The sequence below is a fragment of the Struthio camelus genome, chromosome 3 (assembly GCF_040807025.1).
Source record: "Struthio camelus isolate bStrCam1 chromosome 3, bStrCam1.hap1, whole genome shotgun sequence".
In the NCBI taxonomy this organism is placed as follows: domain Eukaryota; kingdom Metazoa; phylum Chordata; class Aves; order Struthioniformes; family Struthionidae; genus Struthio; species Struthio camelus.
The window spans coordinates 4,674,581-4,695,867 of NC_090944.1; the positions used below are offsets into that span (position 1 = coordinate 4,674,581).

The window sequence follows — 21,287 nt, forward strand, 5'->3', positions numbered from 1 at the left end:
CTGGGTGGGGGAGAGCTTCCTGTGGGCCATAGCTAGCCTGGCCAAGACTCAGTGCAGGAAAGGGCCCTGGTTCAGGTTAGTGGTCCATGGACTTTACTGTATTATAATCTGTGACTCTGGGCCTGAGAAGGAATTTGAACCCGGATTATACACGTAAGGGGAATAGCTACACAGCCCATTCAGCTGAGGTTCCCTCCTATACATGATCAGTTTGGGAAGGTGCTTATGTCATCAAGGTCTGACCCAATGACCTGGAGATCCCTTTGCATCCTAGAGAATTAGTCACTGGGCATCCTAGAGAATTAGTCACTGGGAACGGTGATGTCCATGATCTCTTTGATTGTCCTTGGGTAACCACTGGATCTTTTCCCCCTTTTTTTTTTTTAAAAAACTGCTCCCCTCTAATTTTGTGTCATCACAGGTCTTCAACAAAGAGCTGGAAAGAGAGTTTGATAACTTTGAGGACTGGCTGCACACCTTCAACCTGCTCCGTGGAAAGATCGGGGACAATGATGACGACGCAACAGAAGAGGAGCGGCTAGTGGGGAGGCTCAAAGTGAGTGTGGCTGCTGAGTTGGGTCAGGGCAGGGACAGCTTGGGAAAGCCTTGCCTATAGGGTTCTCTCCTGAAGATGCATTAGCTGAAAGGAGGTTGGATGTAAGAGAGACCAATTTGCATTGACTCAACCACATCTCCTTGCAGGGGAGGGTAAGCCTCCAAGGATAGCCCCAGGAGTCAGGTGGCTTCACAGAGTGCATTGCAGAGGGCAGTCCTTTGCAGCAACCAGATCTTTTGTGATTCCTACAGAAGGCCAAGGGCAAAGCAGATCCTCTTTATCACCCACTGTGGATATAAGTCATGCCTGGAGTTATCTTTGCAGACTATTTTTCACCAGTAGCACGGAGCTGCCTGCCATGTTGCACCAATGCATGCAAGTTAAACTCTTGCTGGAGGGAGTGATCAGACGGTCAGGGAGCATGGAAATGAACTGTGTTTCACGTGGTAGTTCCTGGATTTCCCAGCCCCTCCCTTGACAACACCTTTTATTTCCATTGCTCCTGGTTTTCTGCCAGTTGTATTCCTGGAATTCCCTGCCTGTGAGCACCTTGCTAGTCTGATTCCTCTGCAGGTGTCCTTCACGTTGTCCAGTTGCTCTGCTCAGGGTTGTATCCTCTGCAGGGGGTGCTTGTGAGGCAGAGGAAGCTTCCAGACCTCGCCTGTCTACTACAGCACAGGGCTAGAAACAAGGAGAGAAAGTGGGCTCTCAGGAAGGGTGGTTTGGGATGGGTCTGCTCGCTCCGAGCCTCGGGAGCAGCAGGACTACTGAGGCTGTGCACTCCCTTGTGCTAGGGCTCCATCTGTGTCTACAAAGTGCCGCTCCCTGATGATATGGGCAAGGAGGCAGGATACGACCCCGACTTGGGCATGTTCCAGGGGATCGCCAGCAATGACCCCATCAATGTGCTGGTCCGAGTCTGTGTTGTTCGGGTGAGTATAACCACGTTGTATGCCAAGGCGTGATGCTGTGTTCCCTTACAGTGCTCGCACCCAGAGCTGGTGCTGAAGCTGCAGAGAAGTTGACTTTTAGTTCTTGGTGCTGTTGGTGCCAGCATCCACCTGATAGCAGATGGCAGCAAGGTCAAGGATGCAGCATGAGGACTAAAGCAGCTCACTGATGGGCCCTTGAAAGGGGCGTCTTCCTAGCTTTGTGCTCTCCCCATTGGGATACTAAGCCTGTGTGAGGTCCAGACACCTGGCCTACAGGATGGATGGAGGTGTCCGTTGTAGTGCTCAACTTCAGAGAAGAATTTGGATCAGCCCAGACTACGAGATTCTGGTTCTTTACATAATCCCCCTTTTAGATAATCAATGAGGCATATGCTGAGCAAACCAGGAGGAGGCAGGGATTAGTAGATCTGGCTGAAGGGCCTGTCACCTTGTGGGACACATGCCGAGTGATAATCAATGTGGTCCAGCTAATGCCTGTCTCTTTATATGGAGTGCACTCTGGAAAAAGTCCTTCTTGACCTCCATTCTTATGTCAAGATAAGATATCTTGAGAAATCTCAGCCCTGCTGGAAGCACCTGGGTGGCTCTTTGCCAACCCCTTGTCCCTGTTGTTTTATAAATGCAACCTACTTTCACCTATGTTTCCCACTAACCTGGTTTCCCATCCAGTGCTACATCTCATTGCCCTGAGAAGGGGATAGCAGGTGAGATTGCAATCCCAGAATCACAAAATCACTGAATGGTTGAAGTTGGAAGGGACCTCTGGAGATCATCTAGTCCAACTCCCCCCGCTCAACCAGGGTCACCTACAGCATGTTGCGTAGAATTGTGTCCAGATGGCTTTTGAATATCTTCAAGGAAGGAGACTCCACAGCCTCTCTGGGCAACCTGCTCCAGTGCTCAGTTACCCTCCCAGGAAAGAAGTATTTCCTCATGTTCAGACAGAACTTCCTATGTTTCAGGTTGTGCCCGTTGCCTCTTGTCCTGTTGCTGGGCACCATGGAGAAGAGTCTGGCCCCGTCTTCCTGTCACCCTCCCTTCACATGCTTAGACTCATTGATGAGACTCCCCTCTCAGTCTTCTCTTCTGCAGGCTGAAGAGTAGCAGCGCTCTCAGCCTTTCGTCCTAGGAGAGATGCTCCAGGCCCTTCCTCATCTTAGTGGCCCTTTGCTGGACTCACTCCAGGAGCTCCATGTCTGTCTTGTACTGGGGAGCCCAGCACTAGACACACCACCCGAGGTGTGGTCTCAGCAGGGCTGAGGAGAGGGGGAGGCCCTCACCTCCCTCCACCTGCTAGCAACACTCTTCCTAAGGCTGCCCAGGGTACCATTGACCTTGTTGGCCACAAGGGCACATTGCTGGCTTATAGTCAACTTGTTGTCCACCAGGACTCCCAGGTCCTTCTCTGCAGAGCTGCTTTCCAGGAGGTCCTGGTGCCCATGCACCAGGTTATTCCTCCCCAGGTGCAGGACCCTGCACTGGCCTTTGTTGAATGTCATGAGGCTCCTCTCTGCCCAGCTCTCCAGGCTGTCGCAATGGCAGCACAGCCTTCTGGTGTGTCAGCCGCTCCTCCTAGTTTAGCATCCTCAGGCAAACTTGCTGAGGAGGCCCTCTGTCCTTTCATCCAGGTCATTGAGGAATAAGTTGAACAAGACTGGACCCAGTATTGACCCCTGGGGCACACTGCTCGTTATAGACCTCCAACTAGACTCTGAACTGGAGAGATTGAGGATACTTACCCCTGCTTGCGGGGGCTACTTACAGAAGCCCGTGGCCCTAATAAATCCATGGAGGGAAAGAGAGAGGCGGAGGGATGTCTTCTGGACATCTCAGTCGGGTTTCTGCTGAGGGTCTCTAGCTAGAGGAACCTGCGTCTTTCCACTGATGAGAGAGAAGCCAAAGGAGACTGTGACTATGTCTTTCCGAAGGGGACACAGCCACTTGGGCTTGACCTGAGTCAGCCCAGACCAACACACCTAGCCCCACTACATGCCTAGGCAGGGACATAGGTTAGCAGAAGGCAGGACTGATCCCTGGTTTAAATTGAGTCCCTATATTTAGGTGACCTTATAAAAGGACTTGGGCACACAGCTATGGCCAGATAAGGCCAGCTGGTCTCAGGGATGGAGAATAGGGACTGTCCCTGACTGGGCTGACCTATCTTTTCTTTTCCCTACAGGCCACAGAGCTGCCCCCAGCTGACATCAATGGGAAAGCTGATCCTTATATTGCCATCAAGCTGGGGAAGACAGACCTCAAAGATGAGGAGAACTACATCTCCCAACAGTTGAATCCTGTCTTTGGCGAGTGAGTTGCCCCAGCCCTGTTACCTGTCTTCACCCTGAAGAGTGAGCTAGGCTCACCAGCCCTTGGGCCTGCACCGTACCCATCCCATAGCCCCAGCTTGGGGTCGAAAGATGGGACTGATCGCCCTGAACTTTCCTTGGGTGCAGTGTAGCTGTCCCCATTGAAGTCATCTGTCCTGCTTTGTCAGCAGTCTCGTCAACGCTGTCAAGAGTGTTGAAGAGCTATCCGTATCTGGTCAAGATAGGTGCCTACTTTAGGAAGCGCTAGGCCTGGACCCAAGTAACAGCATCGCCGGCTCTCCAGTGACACACACATTTAGTTTCAGGGCTATTGGGACATCCACGTCAAGCAATCCTCGTGATCGCTCTCCCTTCTAGGGCTGCTAGTTCAGAAGCAGTCCGCGCAGAGAATTAGTGACAACACGTAAGCTGAATGTACTGCAGTGGGAGGTGCAATTAAACACTGTCCAGAGACTGGAGCAGACCCACCTCACCCATGCATGTGTCTTGAGCGCCATCCAAACCCTTGGATGGCTACAGCCTGTTCTCCCTCTCCACCCTTTCTCCCGCCACAGGTCCTTTGACATTGAGGCCACCTTTCCCATGGAGTCCATGCTGAGGGTGGCGGTGTACGACTGGGACTTGGTGGGGACCGACGACCTCGTTGGAGAGACCAAGATTGACCTGGAGAACTGCTACTACAGCAAGCACCGAGCTACTTGTGGGGTGTCACAGCCTTATGCCATGTATGAGCCAAGCTTTCCCTGTGCAACCTGGTGTCTGGACCCGTGTCAGTTTCATCTTCCGCACTAGGCCTAGATCTCCTGTAGGGATCTCCCTCTTTCATTGCCTGATGATGAGGGAATCTGTGCTGTGCCCTCAGTCTTAACGTGGGCTTTGGGACCAGCACAGTGGGGTAGCAGGAGAGCAGGTTGTAAGCAGGAGCACAGGGCGGTGAGGAAGGGACTGAGGGGCATTGGTAGGTCTGGATATAGAAATGAAGAGGTTGCTGAAATAGCAGCTGGGCCGGAGCAGCAGAACTGAGCATCAGTAGCAAAGTGGAGGGCGCTGGGGATTGCAGGTCTGGGTCAGCACAGAGTGAGGGGCCTGGGGTGGAAAGGTATTGGCAAAGCGTAGAGTTTGGGCTTGGATGGCCCTACCTTGCTCTGCAGTTTGACATGTGGAGCCTCAGATCCTTCCCTGATGAATCCTGGCTCCTGAGGGGCAGTAACATTTGCGTTTCTGGCAGATGGAAACAAAAATTCCTTCTTCCTCCAAGTCTGACCTTGTGCTCTTGTTCACAGACATGGGTATAACATGTGGCGTGACCCCATGAAGCCTTCCCAAATGCTGTGCAAGCTGTGCAAAGAGGGCCAAGTGGATGGGCCGCCCTTTGGTCCAGGAGGAAGAGTGAAAGTGGCCACGAGGGTCTTCAGTGGCGCCACGGAGATGGAGGATGAAAACAGTACGCACCCCATGGCGTGAAGGTGGGGAGGGGAGCAGGGGCATGGGGTGTCCCCTCATCATCCAGAACTGAATCCCATCACCCCCTGCAGCATTGCAACGTCTCTCCAGCCACCCCCTTGTGTGGGGCCTGCGTTATGTCACCAGCTAGACAGTGTCTTATAGACGACCCAGGTTGCTGTCAGAGTTACTGGTGAGCATCCACGGCATGGCATGACCAAAGCTGCCTTTGAAACCTTCCTGCTGGCAGTTTATGGCAAAGGACCAATGCAGATAGCCCATCCTGGCCCTTGCAGGGCTTAGGAAGCCACTGTCCATATAGCTGCATCCCCAAACAATGGTTGTGTCCAAATCACTCGTATATGTGCAACACAGTTGAATGCAGACCAGGAGGGGTGCAGAGGAGGGGGGCAGCAGTGTCGGTGGATATAGAGCTTGTTGAGCGTGGGAAAATACAGGCTGGTAGGGGATCTGGACCTTCTCTGTGAGTGCCTAGGAGTAGAAAGGGGAGAAAGAGGAGTTAGGGAGTGTTGGTGCAAGAACAAAGTGGGCCCAAGGAAACGGAGAGGAGCAACTACTAGGCAGTCCTGCTGCCTTGAAGTTGGTAGGAGCTGGAAGAGGTAGCCAGCAGGAGCAGTGTGTGTGGCCTTGGGGAAGAGGATGTCAGCAGAAGTTTGCAAAGCCAGACTGGAGGTCCTGCTGTCAGTAGGAGGTTGGGTCCTGCTTGGGATTGTTTGCTGTCCCTGGTGTCTCTTCTGCCCAGTTCTCCACACTCAGTCCTCCCTTTACCCACACGGGACAGAAGAAGCAGGCAGAGGAGCGCCTAGCACTGACCGTGCTGCACCACTGGGAAGACGTTCCACGCGCAGGCTGCAGGCTGGTCCCTGAGCACGTGGAGCCGCGTCCATTGCTGAACCCTGACAAGCCGGGCATTGAACAGGTCCCCGCAGCCCAAGATCCGGGGGAAGGGCAGGGCCTGCTTAGCCTCCAAGCAGGGAGGAGAGACCTCAGCTGGGCAGACAAGCTGCAACCCCCCTTGTCATGGGGAGCAGTGGGGAGGGAGGCAGCCTACGAAAAGTGGCACTTGGACATAGCAGTCCTTAACACTCGGCCTGTTGAGCCCAGCTGACTAAATCTTCAATGCCTCTTCATCTTCAGCTGGCACCTATTTCATACCCCGAAGTCTCTGGGTCCCCTGCTTCCCCCCTGCCTGACATGTTCCCCATGGATATGCTGGCACCAGGCCCTGCCATTGATATTTCCCCCAGGAAACCAAAGAAGTAAGGAATCTGCCAGCCAACAAACCCCAGGGAAAACCCGTGGCTGGGGCTGGAGCCCTGCTTCCCCACTCTTCTACTGGTTCTCCATGGCCCAGCTCAGCACAGCCATGTGCCTGGGACCCCCAACCAGACTGGCATGGCCAGAGATCCCAAGACTGGAGGCATCAAATGCTGTCTTCCGCTTCCCCAGAGGTTGTGGAGCTGCCCTTGCAGGGTGCTTCAGTTCCCATCTGTTCAGTTCCCTGTAGCTCCTCACCTCTCTGTGTCGGTCTAGACGAGGAGTTCAAATTGCTAGCTAGTGCCTGGTATGGGGAAGGGGGCAGACCAATGCAGCCAGCCCTAATGCAGCCCCAGGGGCAGGGGTTAGCCTAGGTCAGGGCGTCCACAGGCCCTTGGCTGGAGGGGAGAGTTTCCCAGTCTGGCTGGGGCTCTGGGCAAGGAAGGGCCCTGGCACCAGGCGGATCACTGGGAGAGACTTGGTAAAGGCAGGTAGGACAGAGCAGGCAGCAGACAGTGAACTAGAGAGTTCTCCTTCCCATTCCTGTCCTCTCCGCCTCTGCCCTCCGATGCTCAGCCCCTCTAGGAGTCCTTTAGACAGAAGGAAGACATTGTGTTCCTCAGCATCCATGCTAGGCCAATTTTACCCAGCTAGACTGTGTCCTTGGGCCCCTTTTGCCCGTCCCCGGGGGCTGGGATGCAGAGGCCGTATTTGCATCCTCGTGGGAATCTCTTGCACTCCTGTGCTCAGTCGACTAGTGTTTGGCTCCAAAGCACAATGAAAGTGGAGACAATTTCCTCTGATCTCCGAGGGCCGTAGCTTGGATGTGAAGAGCAGGGCAGGCAGCTGCAGGAAAGCTGAAGCCAGAGAAAGCTCTAGTTGCTGAAGCAGCCTGGAAAAAACAGAGGTTTATCTGCAATGCAGCCAGGGGCAGCCATGCTCAGTAGTGCCCCGTGTGCTGGAGTTGAGACATTCCTCCGGAGGGGCTGAAGGGAGGATTTCAATAGCCTTGAAAACACCAATGCACCCTTCCCTGTGGGGAAAATGGAGCAGGAAGGGCTATGGCTCTGGTCGCTCTGTTTTGGCAGGGATAAACGTGAGCTCCAGTCAAGTTACACATGGACACATCAGCCCATGTATGTCTTCACACGTGCACTGGAGAGCACCTGCGTGAGTGCCTGTGTCTGTAGGAAGATGCTGTATTTCAGCAAGGTTCTGCTGATGTATCATCCTCGGGATTTAACGCAGCTCCCCTCCCTTTGCCAGGAGTTTCAGCATGTAACACGAGCTGACGGTGTGGCCTGTTAGCTCTGAAGAGCACCCCTGTGTTGCTTGGACAAGTGCTAGGTGCTATAGAGGAACAGCACAGAGAAAGCCCCCCCCGCCCTCCCCCGCAACAGGAGCAGACTGGAGGGTGCTGGCACTGAAGATGGCAGGAATCTCACAGTTCCACAGGAGTCCCTGGCACTTGCAGCCATGTGATGTGATTGTGGCCACATGGCTGCCTTTCTCTGCCACTGTCTTCCAGTCCTCTTCTAGCCCGTCCACACTGCAGCTGCTTCCAGTTCAAGGAAACTGGCTTCTGCTTTTCCTCTGGCAACTCCCACGGGAGCTGGTTTATCCATCAGCACAATTCCCAAGCGAACTGAGTGTGGCTGGGAAACCCCAGTTGCCTGCACACCAAAGGCAATGCTGGGAATATCTTACAGGCTCCAAACTTGCTGGAGTCCTAGGAAAGGCAGTGATGCCCGATGAAGTGACTGGGACACAAGAGCAGGTAGAGCCTTTGGAGCTGACTTCTGAAGGCAGGGGAAAATTGTCCTGTGTTTCCAGGAGGGTGGCCCGGTTGGGTAAGGTGGGGAAATGAGGAAAAGAGCTGGCTTCAGACTGTTTTGCAGGGCCAACAGACCCGCATTGTAACCACAAATGTACCTGAGACTAAGGCTGTGCTGTCTCCTAGAGCCTTTGGCTTGGGCCATGCAGCAGTTCAGAGTAGATGAAGGTAAAAGTCCCTTTGTTGCTCCTCTGACCCTGCCTGGGCTGCCTCCAAGCTGAGGCACCATTTCCCTCTGTGTTCCTGCCCTGTTGGACAAGACGGCTGCGAGAGAGCCCTGCAGTTGGCGTTCCTGGCCCATTTCCTGCAGCATCATCCCATTCCCTTCTGCCCACCCCATCTCCTCCTGCCCCTTCCCTCTGTTCCCCCCATGCCTCACCTCCTGGTCTCCCTTCCTGCTGCCAGATATGAGCTTAGAGTGATAGTGTGGAGCACAGACGAGGTCATCCTGGAGGACGATGACTACTTGACTGGCGAGAAATCCAGGGACGTTTTTGTCAGCGGGGTGTGTACGATGTGGCTGGCCAGTGCCACCACTTCCACTTCTCCTCGAGGTGGGGTCCTGGTGCTCACTTAGGCCCCAGGGCTGGTTTTGGAGAGGGGGGGTTCTGTGATGCAGCTAGGAAGGGTTTCCCCATGGGGAGGGCCAGATGGTGCCAGTGCTGCTGTTATGTGCTGTGCTCTGTCTCTGCCTCTGTGTGTCTCTTGCTGGCTGCTTGACCTACTGTGTGTGTCTGTCTGTGCTGCCTGGCCTGGTTGCCCAGCTTTGAGCTGCGGGTCATTATCTGGAACACGGATGAGGTGGTTTTGGAAGATGATGCTTTCCTGGTGGGAGAGAAGATGTCTGTCGGGGGTAATGGCGGAGGTCTTGCTGCTTGGTCCCTTCAGGTTATCTGATCTCAGACCGCACTGACCCTCCCCATATTCAGCATGGGGCAGATGGTACCTGTGGACCATCTCTGAGTGAGCCCTGGCCCACGACTTACCTTAACGTGCTTGTGAGTCCCTTTTCTCCTGTCCTCATATAGCAGGGCTCTGAGACGCCCTCAGCATGGGCTCCGCCAAATTTGGCCCCCAGATTTCCCTTTCCCGTCCCTGCGGAGCTGCCTGAACTGTCCTGCTTCAGCAAGAGTCGATTTGGATTTCCCAGATCCTTTCATTCATTTTGAATTGACACGCACAGGTTAAGATGCAACTAGATCATAGCGCAATGTGCAGCAGGCAAGAAAACAAGCTTTCTCCAAAGGCTTAAACCCTATGTCATGGCAAAGAGGCATGAGGAGGAAGGTCAGATTAGTGTAGCAGAATCTAAGGCTGATGGCTGACATCACAGCATGCAGTGACTTCCCACAGCTCTGCTAAACTGCTCACTGCTTCCCAAAAGCTACCCTGAGCTTTTGGGCCAGGTCTCCTTGTCTTGCACCTCATGCTGCTCTTGGAGAACGTGTTCCATTTTCTATGTCTGGTCCTGTTTGCAGAGTGCAGTGGAGGGTTGTTTAGGGCAGTGCATGCAGTGCCTGCCTCGGCATTCCCAGTGCCATGCTGCACAGAGGGCAGGTGCCCTTGGAGCGATGAACTTTAACATGCTGGCAGGACCCATGCTCTCTCATGCCGTTGCTGCATACTGGCAGGCGTGTGAAATTTGTGTCTGTGTACATGTGCGTGAGGGGGACAAGGTCTTGTCACTGTCTGTTTCAAGGCCGGTAAGTAGGTGGTTTATGCATGGGTGGCTTTTCTGCGATGACTCTGAATCTGAAACGTGAGAGGCCTTCCCTTTGTGCTTGGGGTGGGATTGCTTGCCCTGTGTGTTTTGCAGGGCAGAGCGGGAGTGTCAGCATGCTCAGAGGCCAGGGGAACAACCCTGTACTAAGTGTCTAAGCACGGACCCATGTCCCTGCTGGCTGCAGCCCCTCTGGACCAAGAGACTCACACAAATCTGAGAGTTCCCTGAGGAACAGAGGTGTCCTGTCATGTCGAAGAAGCTGAGGAACATTCATAATGCTCCTTCAGCAAGCTCTGCTCCAGACTTCCCAGCAGTGCTGCCTGCTCCTTTCCATCTCTTGAACATCCCCCTGCCCAGAGAAGGACCCTGATAACCAGCTTGCATGTTGCTCCCTCAATCAGCCTGTTCCCTCTAGGGCCCTCATGCCCATGTTGTCTCTTGGCGAGGCTGACATGGTGATTTGAGCAACCCTAGCCCATTGCTCGTTACTCTTGAGTCCTTCCAGTGTGTCTATGCCTTGCTGGCCTGGAGACATGCCAGCTGTATGCGCAGGATGGCCCTTTGCCCTCTCCTCCCTCCTGCTAATATGTGCCACCCCTCTCATCCCTCTGGGCCCTGCAGGTGGCTGAAGGGCCAGCAGGAGGACAAGCAAGACACAGATGTCCATTACCACTCACTCACTGGCGAGGGCAACTTCAGCTGGCGCTCCACCTTTCCCTTTGACTACCTGATGGCAGAGAAGAAGATGGTCATCTCCAAGAAGGAGTCTATGTTCTCCTGGGATGAGACTGAAGACAAGATCCCTGCTCGCCTCACCCTGCAGGTCTGGGATGCCGACCGCTTCTCGGCCGACGATTTCCTCGGTAAGAGGGGAGGGCCAGCTGAGCTGGGGTGACAGGGAAGCTGGAGGGATAGGGGGAGGTTACATGGCTGATGGAGCAGGAAGGCATGTGGGATGAGGCAAGGTTTATGTAGGAACAGATCCTGGAAGGACAGCCCTGGTCTTTAAGCCAATTGTGTCCTACAAACGCCTTTGGATGCTGCAGGTAAGAGCAGTTAGGCTAAGAGGCCTTGTCTTCATGCTGCTGTTCAAAGGCTGCTCCTGTAGCAAAGGCATTAGCTTTTTCCCTTAGGTGCCTGTCTGGGAGCTCTATGCCCAAGCTAGTTTTGGAGTGCAGGGTGGCTGGAAGCCGTGGGCAGATGTTTGAGAGGGTGAGAGGAGGTGGGGACGTGACCCAAAAAGCAGGCTATAGTGGAGAGATCGGAGGATGCATGGCCGTAGATGTGTGGGAGGATGCCAGGACACACAGCTCAGAAATGCTCGCCAGGGCAGGAAATGTTGGCCCAGCCCGCCTCCAGCCAAAGACTCACAGTTGAGGGGTGCCACCATGTATCCTTCGCCCTCTCCTACCAGGGGCAATCGAGCTGGACCTGAAGCGCTTTCCCCGGGGAGCTAAGACTGCAAAGCAGTGCAGCATGGAGATGGGGACAAATGAGGCAGAGCTGGCCATGGTTTCCCTCTTCAAGCAGAAGCGAGTGAAAGGCTGGTGGCCGTTTGTGGCCAGGGATGAAAACGATGAGCTGGAGATGACGGCAAGGATGGGGAGAAGCGGGGGGATTTTCTGTCCTGGGGACTGCATCCTCTGTGTACACGGAGGCCCCTTTGCAGAGCTCCTTCATGCCTGCCTCTGCTACATGGGGCCCCCTCTGCTCACCATGTCGCTGGCTGGCACCGTCTCTGGGGCCTGCGGTGGAGAGCGTTGCCCATGTCTCAGCAGGCCTCTCTCTGCTCCCTGCAGGGAAAAGTTGAAGCTGAACTACAGCTCCTGAGAGCAGAGGAGGCAGAGAAATCGCCTGCTGGGCTGGCTCGCAATGAGCCTGACCCACTGGAGAAACCCAAGTAAGTAGGAGACGCCTCTCCCCCAGCAGATGCCTGGATTTGTGGGAGATGCTGCGTCGGGTGGTTCCCGGGGAGGTAGCCAGGCAGGGGAAGGTTAGAAAGGGGTCACTTATCTGGGGATGTAGGAATGAGGGCTGCGGGCAGGGTAAAAGGGGCAGAGTCACCTCTCCTGGTTCATTCCAGTGCCCTCTATTTACTTCCCTGCCTTTCCTTAGTCTTTACTTCCCTGCCTTTCCTTAGTCTCTTCCTTCTCTCCCTCCCTTCCTAGCTCCATCCCCCTTTCCCAGCCTCCCACCTCTTCTTCCTCCCCTCTGGTACCCGTTGCCAGGACATCAGCTTCATCAGGACCCCCTCCCCCACCCCACCCACTCAAGTCCCTGCACTCCTTCTGGCACAAATTCTGCTGGCTCCTCTTGGAAACCCTCCTGATCCTCAAGGTCAGGCTCTTTCACTGCGTGAAGGGTTATCCAAGGAAGGAGATCGTGAGCTCTCTCACAGTGCCCCTCTCCATTGCCAGCTGGGCTTGTAAAAGGAAAGTCAAGGCTGTGCCAGGGTGCGAGCAGACTGCGGTGAGCCGGGGAGGATCATGCACTTGGGCAGCCACAGGAAAGCCACATCTGGGTGGGGATGGTTGCTGTGGCCCCAACCCCGAGAGAGCCTGCTGCACCCTGGAGTGGCTGGATGGGACACAATGCTGCCGCCGCATTGGCTCACATGTTGGTTGTATTGCTTGTTGTGCCTGCCCTCCCTTTCTGTGGCCATGGCATTCATGACAGATGCTTGCTTCCCCAACAGCCGCCCAGACACATCCTTCATGTGGTTCCTCAACCCCCTCAAGTCCATCAAATACCTCACCTGCACCCACTACAAGTGGCTCATCATCAAAATAGTGTTGGCCCTGCTGCTCCTCATCCTGCTGGCCCTCTTCCTTTACAGCATGCCAGGCTACATGGTCAAGAAGCTCCTGGGAGCATGAAGAAAAGGGGCCACCCCCACACGCCTAGCCCGGGGCCACCCCCACACGCCTAGCCCAGCGCCACCGCCTGCCCCAGCCCCATGCCCTTCTCCTCGCCTCTGCCTTGCAGCAACCTTGAGGGACATCTCCTCCCTGCTGCTGTGCCTCCTATTTTGCGTTTCTGCTTTGTGGATCCCTTTCTTGGCTTTACTCTCAGAGAAGTGGGGTTGGAGAAGGCCTCTGGTCCCCAGGCTGTCCTGTGTCCCTCACCTGGGCTGGCAGAGATGCGTGGCTGGCTACTCTGGGTCACCCGTGCTGTGGGTCCCAGATGCCTTGACCCACTGGGGGCAGAGGTCGGTGCCCCGTCTGGGCAGCTCAGCTCCTCTGCCCCAGCAGAAAGCAGAGGGAGCACTAGGGTTGTGTTGCTGGAGCTGTGGGAATGCTGCCTAAATGCTTGTTCACAGGACACGTTAAAAGCAGTCATGAACCAGTGACGTGGGGCAGAGCAGCCAGGGCTTGCTGGGAGCACGCCAGCCCCTCGGGCTTGGGGACAAGGCACAGAGCAGCCCCAATGCCTGGCCTCCGTGCCAGCACTGCCGCTGCCCCCCTCCTAGCCCTGAAGGTCACTGCCCCTGACTGCAGGGGCTGATGCCACCACAGGGCACGCCAGCCACCCTGCCCCAACAGCAGTTGAGACTTGGCAGAGCCCTTGGGCTCTGCAAGGGGCAGACTGGGCTGCCCCATCCCCAGGAAGGCAGATTTCCAGCAGCTGAAGCATCTTTCTAAGGCCACTGAAAGCAGCAGTGGTGGTGGGACTTGCCTGAAGGCTCCCATGGAGCCACGTTCTCTGGTGCAGTGTGAGCTCAGCGTGGTCTGCTGGTTTGCCTATTTATTTTGTACTGACCACTACTTCTTGGGGCTGGGGCTTTTCTTGCTGTGTATATTGGGGGAGGGAGGGAAGGTCTCTTTCTTCAGCCCACTGCAATATTAAGCTGTTGAAGATCCACCTTTCTCAGCTTCAAGTGTGCAAGACCCTTACTCACTACCTGGGGAGCTCTTGGGGTTGTTTTTAGGATGATGTTGTTGTGGTTTGTCAATAAAAGTTGGTTTAAGCTCTTCCAGAAGAGCTGCTGTCTGCCACTGCCCTCTGTTACCCAGCCACACGTGCCCTGGGGGTTCACTTCCAGCCCCGAGCACAGATTGGACCCCCCAGGGCGGAGACCTGTTGCCCACTAGGCTGTGGACATATATACCAAATGCCACCATAGACTCGAGAATAGTTTATGTGGTCAGGGACCTGTGTCGATCTTCTAGTGCAACCGTGCTGCTTGAAGCTTGGCCAGCTGGAGCAGCTTGCTCATGGTCATGTCCAGTCAAGTTTGTATTCTCTACAAGAATGGAGACGCCACGGACTCTCTGGGGAACTCATTGCAGTGTTTAACCACCCTCACAGTAAAGAAGTATTTTCTGATCTTTAAGTGCAATTTCCTGTATTTCAGTTTGTGCCACTTGCCACTTGTCCTGTCATTCAGCATCACTGAGAGGAGTCTTGCTCTCTCTTCTTTACTCCCCCTCCCCAATCACATACTAAGATGATCCCCCAGAGGCTTCTCCTCTCCAGGCTAAACAGCCCCAGCTCTCTCAGGCTCTCCTTGTCTGACAGATGCTCCAGTGCCTTAATCATCTTCGTTGCCCTTTGCTGGATTCACTACAGGAGCTCCGTGTGTCTCTTGTAGTGGGGAGTGCAGAACTGGACACAGTACTCCAGGTGTGTCCTCAGCAGTGCTGTGTGGAGGGGAAGGACCACCTCCGTCGACCTGCTGGTAAAGCTCTCCCTAATGCAGCTCATGATGCTGTTGGCCTTTCCAGCTTTGGAGTCGATTGGCCCCAGCCTGTATTGGTGCATGGAGTTGTTCCTGCCTGGCTGCAGAACTTGGCATTTCCTTCTGCCCCACCCTGGGCTTGGAGTTTGTGCAAAGCTGAGGGTGCTGCTCTAGTGGTGGCTGCAAGGCCTGGATCACTCTCCAGCAAAGCAGATCAGGGATGCTGCTCCTCGGTGCCCTCCAGTGCTTGGCCTTGCAGCCAGGGTTTGTGTGAGAGCAGCGTCAGGTGGGGCCTGGGGGTGCCCTGGCAGACAAGGTGTGTGGAAGTGATGTCACCATGGCATCACAATGCCGGGGTCTTTCTGGAGGTGGGGCTGGGGGAAGTGCCGCTGTCACTTTGCCTGCGAGCGAGCGAGCGAGCGAGTGTGCGAGCGAGTGCGCGAGCAGGTGGAGAGCGTGGTGTTGAGCTGGGGCGAAGGAGCAAGGCAGCGGGGTAAGAGCTGGCTCCTTCCGTCTCTCTGCAGTCTCTCCTCCCCTCGGGGCGCTCTCCCTGGCTTTGTCGCCCCCCCCAGCGCCCACCACCCGCTGCATGCTCCCTCGGTGGGCACAAGTGCCACAATCAGGCAAACGTCCCCGCCGCGAAGCCCAGCCACGCTCGGGCACCATTCTGCGCCCTTGCTGCTCACGACCCGGTGTCCCTGCGTCACACGTGGGAAAGCAGCGGCGGGAGCGGGCAGCCAGGCAAGGCCGACGGAGTGAGGGCACCGTGCCCTGCTTTTTGCAGAGTTGCTCTCGGCGGCCTTTGGCTCTTCTCCTGGTGTCAGATTGACGCTGTCGATCTTGGGGTGCGGAGGAGCGTGCACAGGGTGAGCCGCAGAGCAGAGCGGAGCGGTCAGGGTCGGGGGAGGTTGGTGGAGGGGCGTTGGAGGGGCGGTGGGGAGCAGGGCTTTGGGGGCTGCTGGTCTGCCTTGGTCGGGGAGGGGGAGGGTGGCTGCAAGGGGCGGCGTGCTCAGAGGTGGGTGCTGTGTTTTGGGTGGCACTCTTGGAGCAGGACGTGGAGGCGGAGCGCTGAGCAGGCTGCACGCTCGCGGCGCGCTTCCGGTGGCGGCATGGAGCCTCGGAGGCTGAGCGTCGTGGGCGAGTTTGTGGTGCTGAGCCTCTTTGTGGTGTGCCTGGCCCACATGCCCTCGGTCGTCAACGTCTTCACGATCCTGTGCATAGCGGTGGTGTTGGTGCCGGCGGGGAAAAGGCCCTGGCCCAAGGTAGGAGTCAGCCTGGGCATGGCCCCGAGCTGGCGCGGGCAGCGAGAGGGCTGAGGCCGCGGCAGCACCTGCAGCAAGGGCAGCCTGACGGTGCTGCGCGCAAGCCTGCCTCCAGCCTCAGCTCTGCGTGCCCCGCGCAGCCCTTCCGCGAGCAGGGTGCCTCTTGGCGCAGCGTGGATGCTCGCCACTAAGGCAACGCTCTCTTGGGCTGTGCAGGGGCCTCGCGGCAGTGCTGGCAGCCTGGGCAACGGCAGCGTGGACGAGCCCGGAGGTGAGCAGCCCCGGCCCAGAGCGTAGGCGCGCTCGGCAGCGCCTCCCGGCCAAGACAGCCCAGCGCCGCCAGCGCCCACCGCCCTCGGCCCCAGCTGGGGCTCCGCCCACGGGCTGCCCTCGCTCACTGCCTCTCTGCCTCCTCTTCCAGCAGCCTCCTTCCTGCCCACGGTGGAGACGCAGGACTGTGCAGCCAGCCGGCAGGCAGGGTAAGCGGAGACCTGGCCTGCAGGGGGGCTGCCCCACAGCCCTGGCCAGGCCCACCGCAGGCAAGAGCCCGATGCAGCCCAGAGCCACAGACCTGCGCCTGGCCTGGGCCCCCCAAAGAGCAGGGCATGGCATGGCTAGGGCTGGGGTCGACGCGCGGGATGCCCAGGACATGCCGCATGCCTGCTGCTCACCAACTGGGAAGCCCCTTTGCTCCTTGCCCACTGCTGCAGCCCTGGCCCCAGCGCCCCCTCCGCCCGCACCCTGGCACCCTTTGGCGTCTGCCGCCACCACCAGGGCTTCCCCCTGGGGCACCCAAGGCAGCCTCCTCACCTCCTTTCTCCCTCCCAGGCTCACAAGCGAGGACATCTTGTCCCCTCGCCACCTCCTGCCCACCTCCGAGCCGGACACGGATGGATGGAAGTTGGATGGCCCTCTCCCACTGCCACCACCCTCCATCCTGCTGGACGCTCCCCCAACACCTGCAGGAGTGCTGGGTGAGCTGCTTGTGCCCACAGCCCTCCCGCCATCCCCACCACGCAGGCGGGTCCGCTTTGGGCGCAACCAGACCGTGTTGCTCAGCGAGGAAGGACACGAGCTGCTGGACTGCCTCCCCAAAGCCCCACACCTCGACTGGCCAGCCCACATCCCGCGCCGGTCCATCCTGCACTGTGCCTGGGCACCCGTCCCACTGGCAGGGGAAGGCACAGTGCGGCCAGTTTCGCCCCCCGGGCAGTCCGAGGAGGAAGAGGACGAGGAGCCAGCGTGTGCCACCTCCCTGCAGCGCTGGCCCACCATGCAGCTCTGGAGCCCACCACCGGAGGCGCCCTCCCCTCCCGCTGCAGCCACCGGCTGCACAGCGGCCCTGGCCTGCCTGCTGTGCCCAGCCTGCCCAGCCTGCCCTGCAGGCGCCTTCAGAGGGCTGCGCAAGGGCCTCCGCAGATGCGCCTCCTTCCTGCGAGGCCACGGCGAGTGCTCAGGAGGCGCCAGGCAAGGGCCAGCTGATTGGGGCCAGCAGCAGGCTCCGCGCCTGGGCAGACGTGCCAGTAACCAGCGCCCGCGGAGCTAGACGCCTTCGCCACCTCCGGGCCATCGTCAATAAACCTCTGAGCAAGACTCTGCGGAAGGCGAGAGTGAAACACCATGTGAAGTGAAAAGAAGGCGGCGCAGGAATGCTCCCTGAGTCTTAGGAAGCCAGCCGTTCCCCGAACTCAGGCTTTCCTGCTCCTGACAGGGCTGAGTAGAGCAGCAACATGCAAAAACATGTCTCCAGAACAGAAGTTTAAATGCTTAGCTCAGATGAACCATCACATAGGAAACTGGCTGTCAGAAGAAGTCCGTGAGATCCTTACAAAGCGCAGTGGATGTGATCCTGGGGGCACTCTGGAGCAAGATCTGAATTCCCCTGTGAATGGAGACTATGTAGCCTCCAACAGTGATCTGCAGAAAGAAGTTGTAAAACAGGGGAGAATTGATATCGGTCAGGGGGCTGAGCAGAAAGATTCATCCAAGCCATCACCCTCAGCAGAACAGTGGGAGGATCCTAAAAGGAATGAGCGTTCCAGAGGCCAAGAGGTCCTCCACTTGATCAAACACCCGGGACTAGAAAATTGCTACGCAAGGAAAAGGGGGAGGGCAGATCTTCAGGTTATCGACAAGACTGCCCTGTGTGACAGCCAGCCCAGGATTGGCAGTGAATACCCCTTCCATTTTCGGCACAAGCTGCTGATGCTGGACTACCGTGGAAGGTATCTGGTTTGCCAGGAGCATGGCAAAGCAAAAGAAGGCGTTCTGAGCACTCCGAATGCAACAAGCCTTGGCACTGAGTGCTCAGATAGTGCCTCAGATATTGACAGTGAGTTTTTCAATGCTGAGAGTGAAGAAGGTATGCCTCTGTTACAGCAGGTCTGACACACACACATGCCATGGACCTCCAGGTGGCGATGTTTCATGGTGCCCATGATTTCACGAGCCAGTACATTTCAACAAACCTCGCTTTGTGCCACTTGGCGCTCCCCCTCCTGCTACCAAATCCATGCACCGCACCAAGAGAGTTCCCTCAGCCAAGTTAAAAAGAGCTGGAAAGGGACGGAACAATTGGGAAAGCAGACCACAATTCAGAGGAGCAGACCACAATTCAGAGGCACAAAAACAAACCGATTGATCAGGCAGACACACCCATCGTGTCCTTCATACGGATCGGGAGTTCTCCTTCCTCTTCCAAGGCTCAGCTCCTGAATGCTCTGCCGACTAAACACAAACACAACACTTTCTGCCACCGACATTGCAAAGGCAGCACCAAAGGCTGTCTTCTAATGACAGGTGTTGTGCAGATCTCTTGGTCCTGTGCCAGTGGCAGTGCTGATGACACTTTTGACGGCTGTGTTGCTTTCTGTAACCTGCATGGAGATGCTAGAGGTCATGAACAACAATTGCCGTTTTTACAGCAGATCTCTTCTGTGAAGGAGGCTCTCAGTTAGCTGAGTCTGACCAGAGTGACAAGAAAGGCATGAACATTGTACGTGACCCGTGGCAGTCTCAAAAGCCTTTGATTTGTCTTTTCACTGAAGAAGAGAATGTTGCGTGTGGCCGATCTAGCCAGAATGTAAAAAGAGGTATCCAGAACAGAAACAAAGCAGAATTAGTAGAGGAGCTGGTAAAAACAATCAGAGCTCTGCTAGCAAGGTCAAACAACCTTTTAAGGCTTGATGCTTGTCAGGACACAGCTCGCCAACGTGGATTTATTGTGGCTAAAGAGGCAGAAGAGTGTGTGAGAGCCAAAGCAAAGGCAAGAACCTTGGTGGGATTCTTGACAAAGGAGAAATTGTGTTTGAGATCAAATCACAGCTACTGCCTCTTCAAGGACAACTATGGTACCCATGGTGTAAAAAGGGGAAAGAGCTCCCCCGCTTGCAGGAAAAGAGGAACAAGAACATAGAACATCATGGGAGCCAAAGTGAGCCAGAGAAGTGTGCAGGACGAAGAAAGCAACTCGACAGAGCGTTCCCCCTCAAGCAGCTGATGAAATCAGTCCTCGCTTTTCTCCAGGCACAGGCAAGAGACACCAAGAAATACTTGCTGCAGTGGATGAAGGTCTTTAGGGATGACCTGTCCTCTGAGCACTTGGAGGAACTTCAGAAAGAGTATCATCAGTGAAGGTATCAAATCCTGGAAATAAAGAAAAGCAATGAAAAAAACCAGTCTGAAAACAGCATTGATGAATAAGTTAGAAGCCCTCTCCAATGCAGTCAATGATTCATCCATTGGTCTCAAGCGTCTTTTGAGAGAAGTAGGGCAGATTCGTGAAGCTCTAGAATCCTTGAACTTTGCTCACCTCTGGGTGGCAAGGAAACCCACCCATCGCCCCACGCAACCCCACACACAGCCAGCACGTGCAGCAGTTAAAGAGCACAATTCTCCAAGCTGCCAAGAAGGGATCGCAGGGCACTATTTCAAGGCTCTCGAGCTTGAAAGTTCGTATGAGTGACTTGTGGAAGGCTCTGCTGAATGAAAAGTTTGTTTTCCCTTTCCAAAACACTCGGGAAGTTGCTGCAGACAACAGCTTAGGAACAACCGACAGCCAGTGGACCTGGCAGCTGGGGAGCCACATCCTAGACTTGCAAATGAAACGGAACAATCGGATTAGAAAGGGAGACGTTCCGCATGTGACCCGAAGAAGCCTTATGGAGGAAGTGCAAGATAAATAGGAGACCCTCTGGAAAGGCTTGGAACCGTATTTCAGGGAAGATGACGCCAGTGGGCTTTTGATTCAGCGGAAAGCAAGCATTGAAAATCAACCGCAAGATCTGAGAGAAGCACTTGTGGAAGAGACACAGAGAAAGTCTGCCGAGTTCATTGAACGGGAGAAGAATCCGAGCAAAGGGCATCAGAAGAAGCCAGAATGTGAACACGAGCTTGTCAAGAGAAGGCACCTGGTGGCTTTGTCGCTAAAGAAGGAAGAGCTGCATGAAGAAAAGCTGAGGCAACACTTGGCTAGCCTCTGGAAACAATGGCTCTACAAAGTATCTTCCAGTGCACCTCCTCCTGCAGAACCAAACATAAACCTCCCTAGTGAGACCACTCTGCTGGAACATTTCAAGCAAGAGCCAAACAGAGAGGAAGAAATAAAATGCTTCTTGCCAAAGGATGCATTTCCCATGGCATCCCTTGCAGGCAGTGCAAGAGATCATTGCTGCTGGAAGCTGCATTTCATTTCATCCCTTTGTATTTCAGATGCTAGTCGTACTTCCCAAAACATGTCTACAATAAACTCGCGGGCTAGCCTTCTGGTCAGGGTGTCTCGTGGTGCTGGGCTTGTGGCGGGGGTGCAGGGGGGAGTGGAGCGTTGTGTTGGGGGTGCTGGTCTTGTCGTGGGGGGTGCAGAGGGGAGTTGGTCCTTGTGTTGGGGGTGCTGGTCTTTGTTTTGAGGTGCAGAGGGGATCTGGACCTTGTGTTGGGGGTGCAGAGGGGATCTGGGTGTTGTTGTGGGGGTGCTTAGAGGAGGTGGGCCTTGTGTTGGGGGTGCTGGTCTTGTCATGGGGGTGCAGAGGGGATCAGGGCCTTGTTTCTGGGGTGCTGGGCCTTGTTTTGGGAGTGCTGGGCTTGTCATGGGGGTGGAGAGGGGATCAGGGCATTGTGTTGGGGGTGCTGGGCATTGTGTAGGGTTTGCTGGGCTTGTTATGGGGGTGCAGAGGGGATCTGGGTCTTGTTTTGGGGGTGCTTAGAGGACGTGGGCCTTGTGTTGGGGGTGCTGGGC

The 21,287-nt window shown here is 55.8% G+C and overlaps 1 protein-coding gene across 1 annotated transcript in view; it reads left to right on the forward strand.

Annotated features, from left to right (window-relative positions):
- Positions 1 to 12,990, forward strand: part of LOC138066514 (otoferlin-like) — a 117,035-nt gene extending 104,045 nt beyond the window's left edge. Inside the window, 12 exon segments of the mRNA XM_068936381.1 lie at positions 422 to 556; positions 1,351 to 1,488; positions 3,689 to 3,816; positions 4,391 to 4,561; positions 5,120 to 5,279; positions 6,076 to 6,219; positions 6,438 to 6,559; positions 8,797 to 8,898; positions 10,736 to 10,977; positions 11,529 to 11,707; positions 11,914 to 12,014; positions 12,810 to 12,990. Coding sequence (XP_068792482.1) covers positions 422 to 556; positions 1,351 to 1,488; positions 3,689 to 3,816; positions 4,391 to 4,561; positions 5,120 to 5,279; positions 6,076 to 6,219; positions 6,438 to 6,559; positions 8,797 to 8,898; positions 10,736 to 10,977; positions 11,529 to 11,707; positions 11,914 to 12,014; positions 12,810 to 12,990 — 1,803 coding nt within the window.
- Positions 12,991 to 21,287: the final 8,297 nt, after the last annotated feature.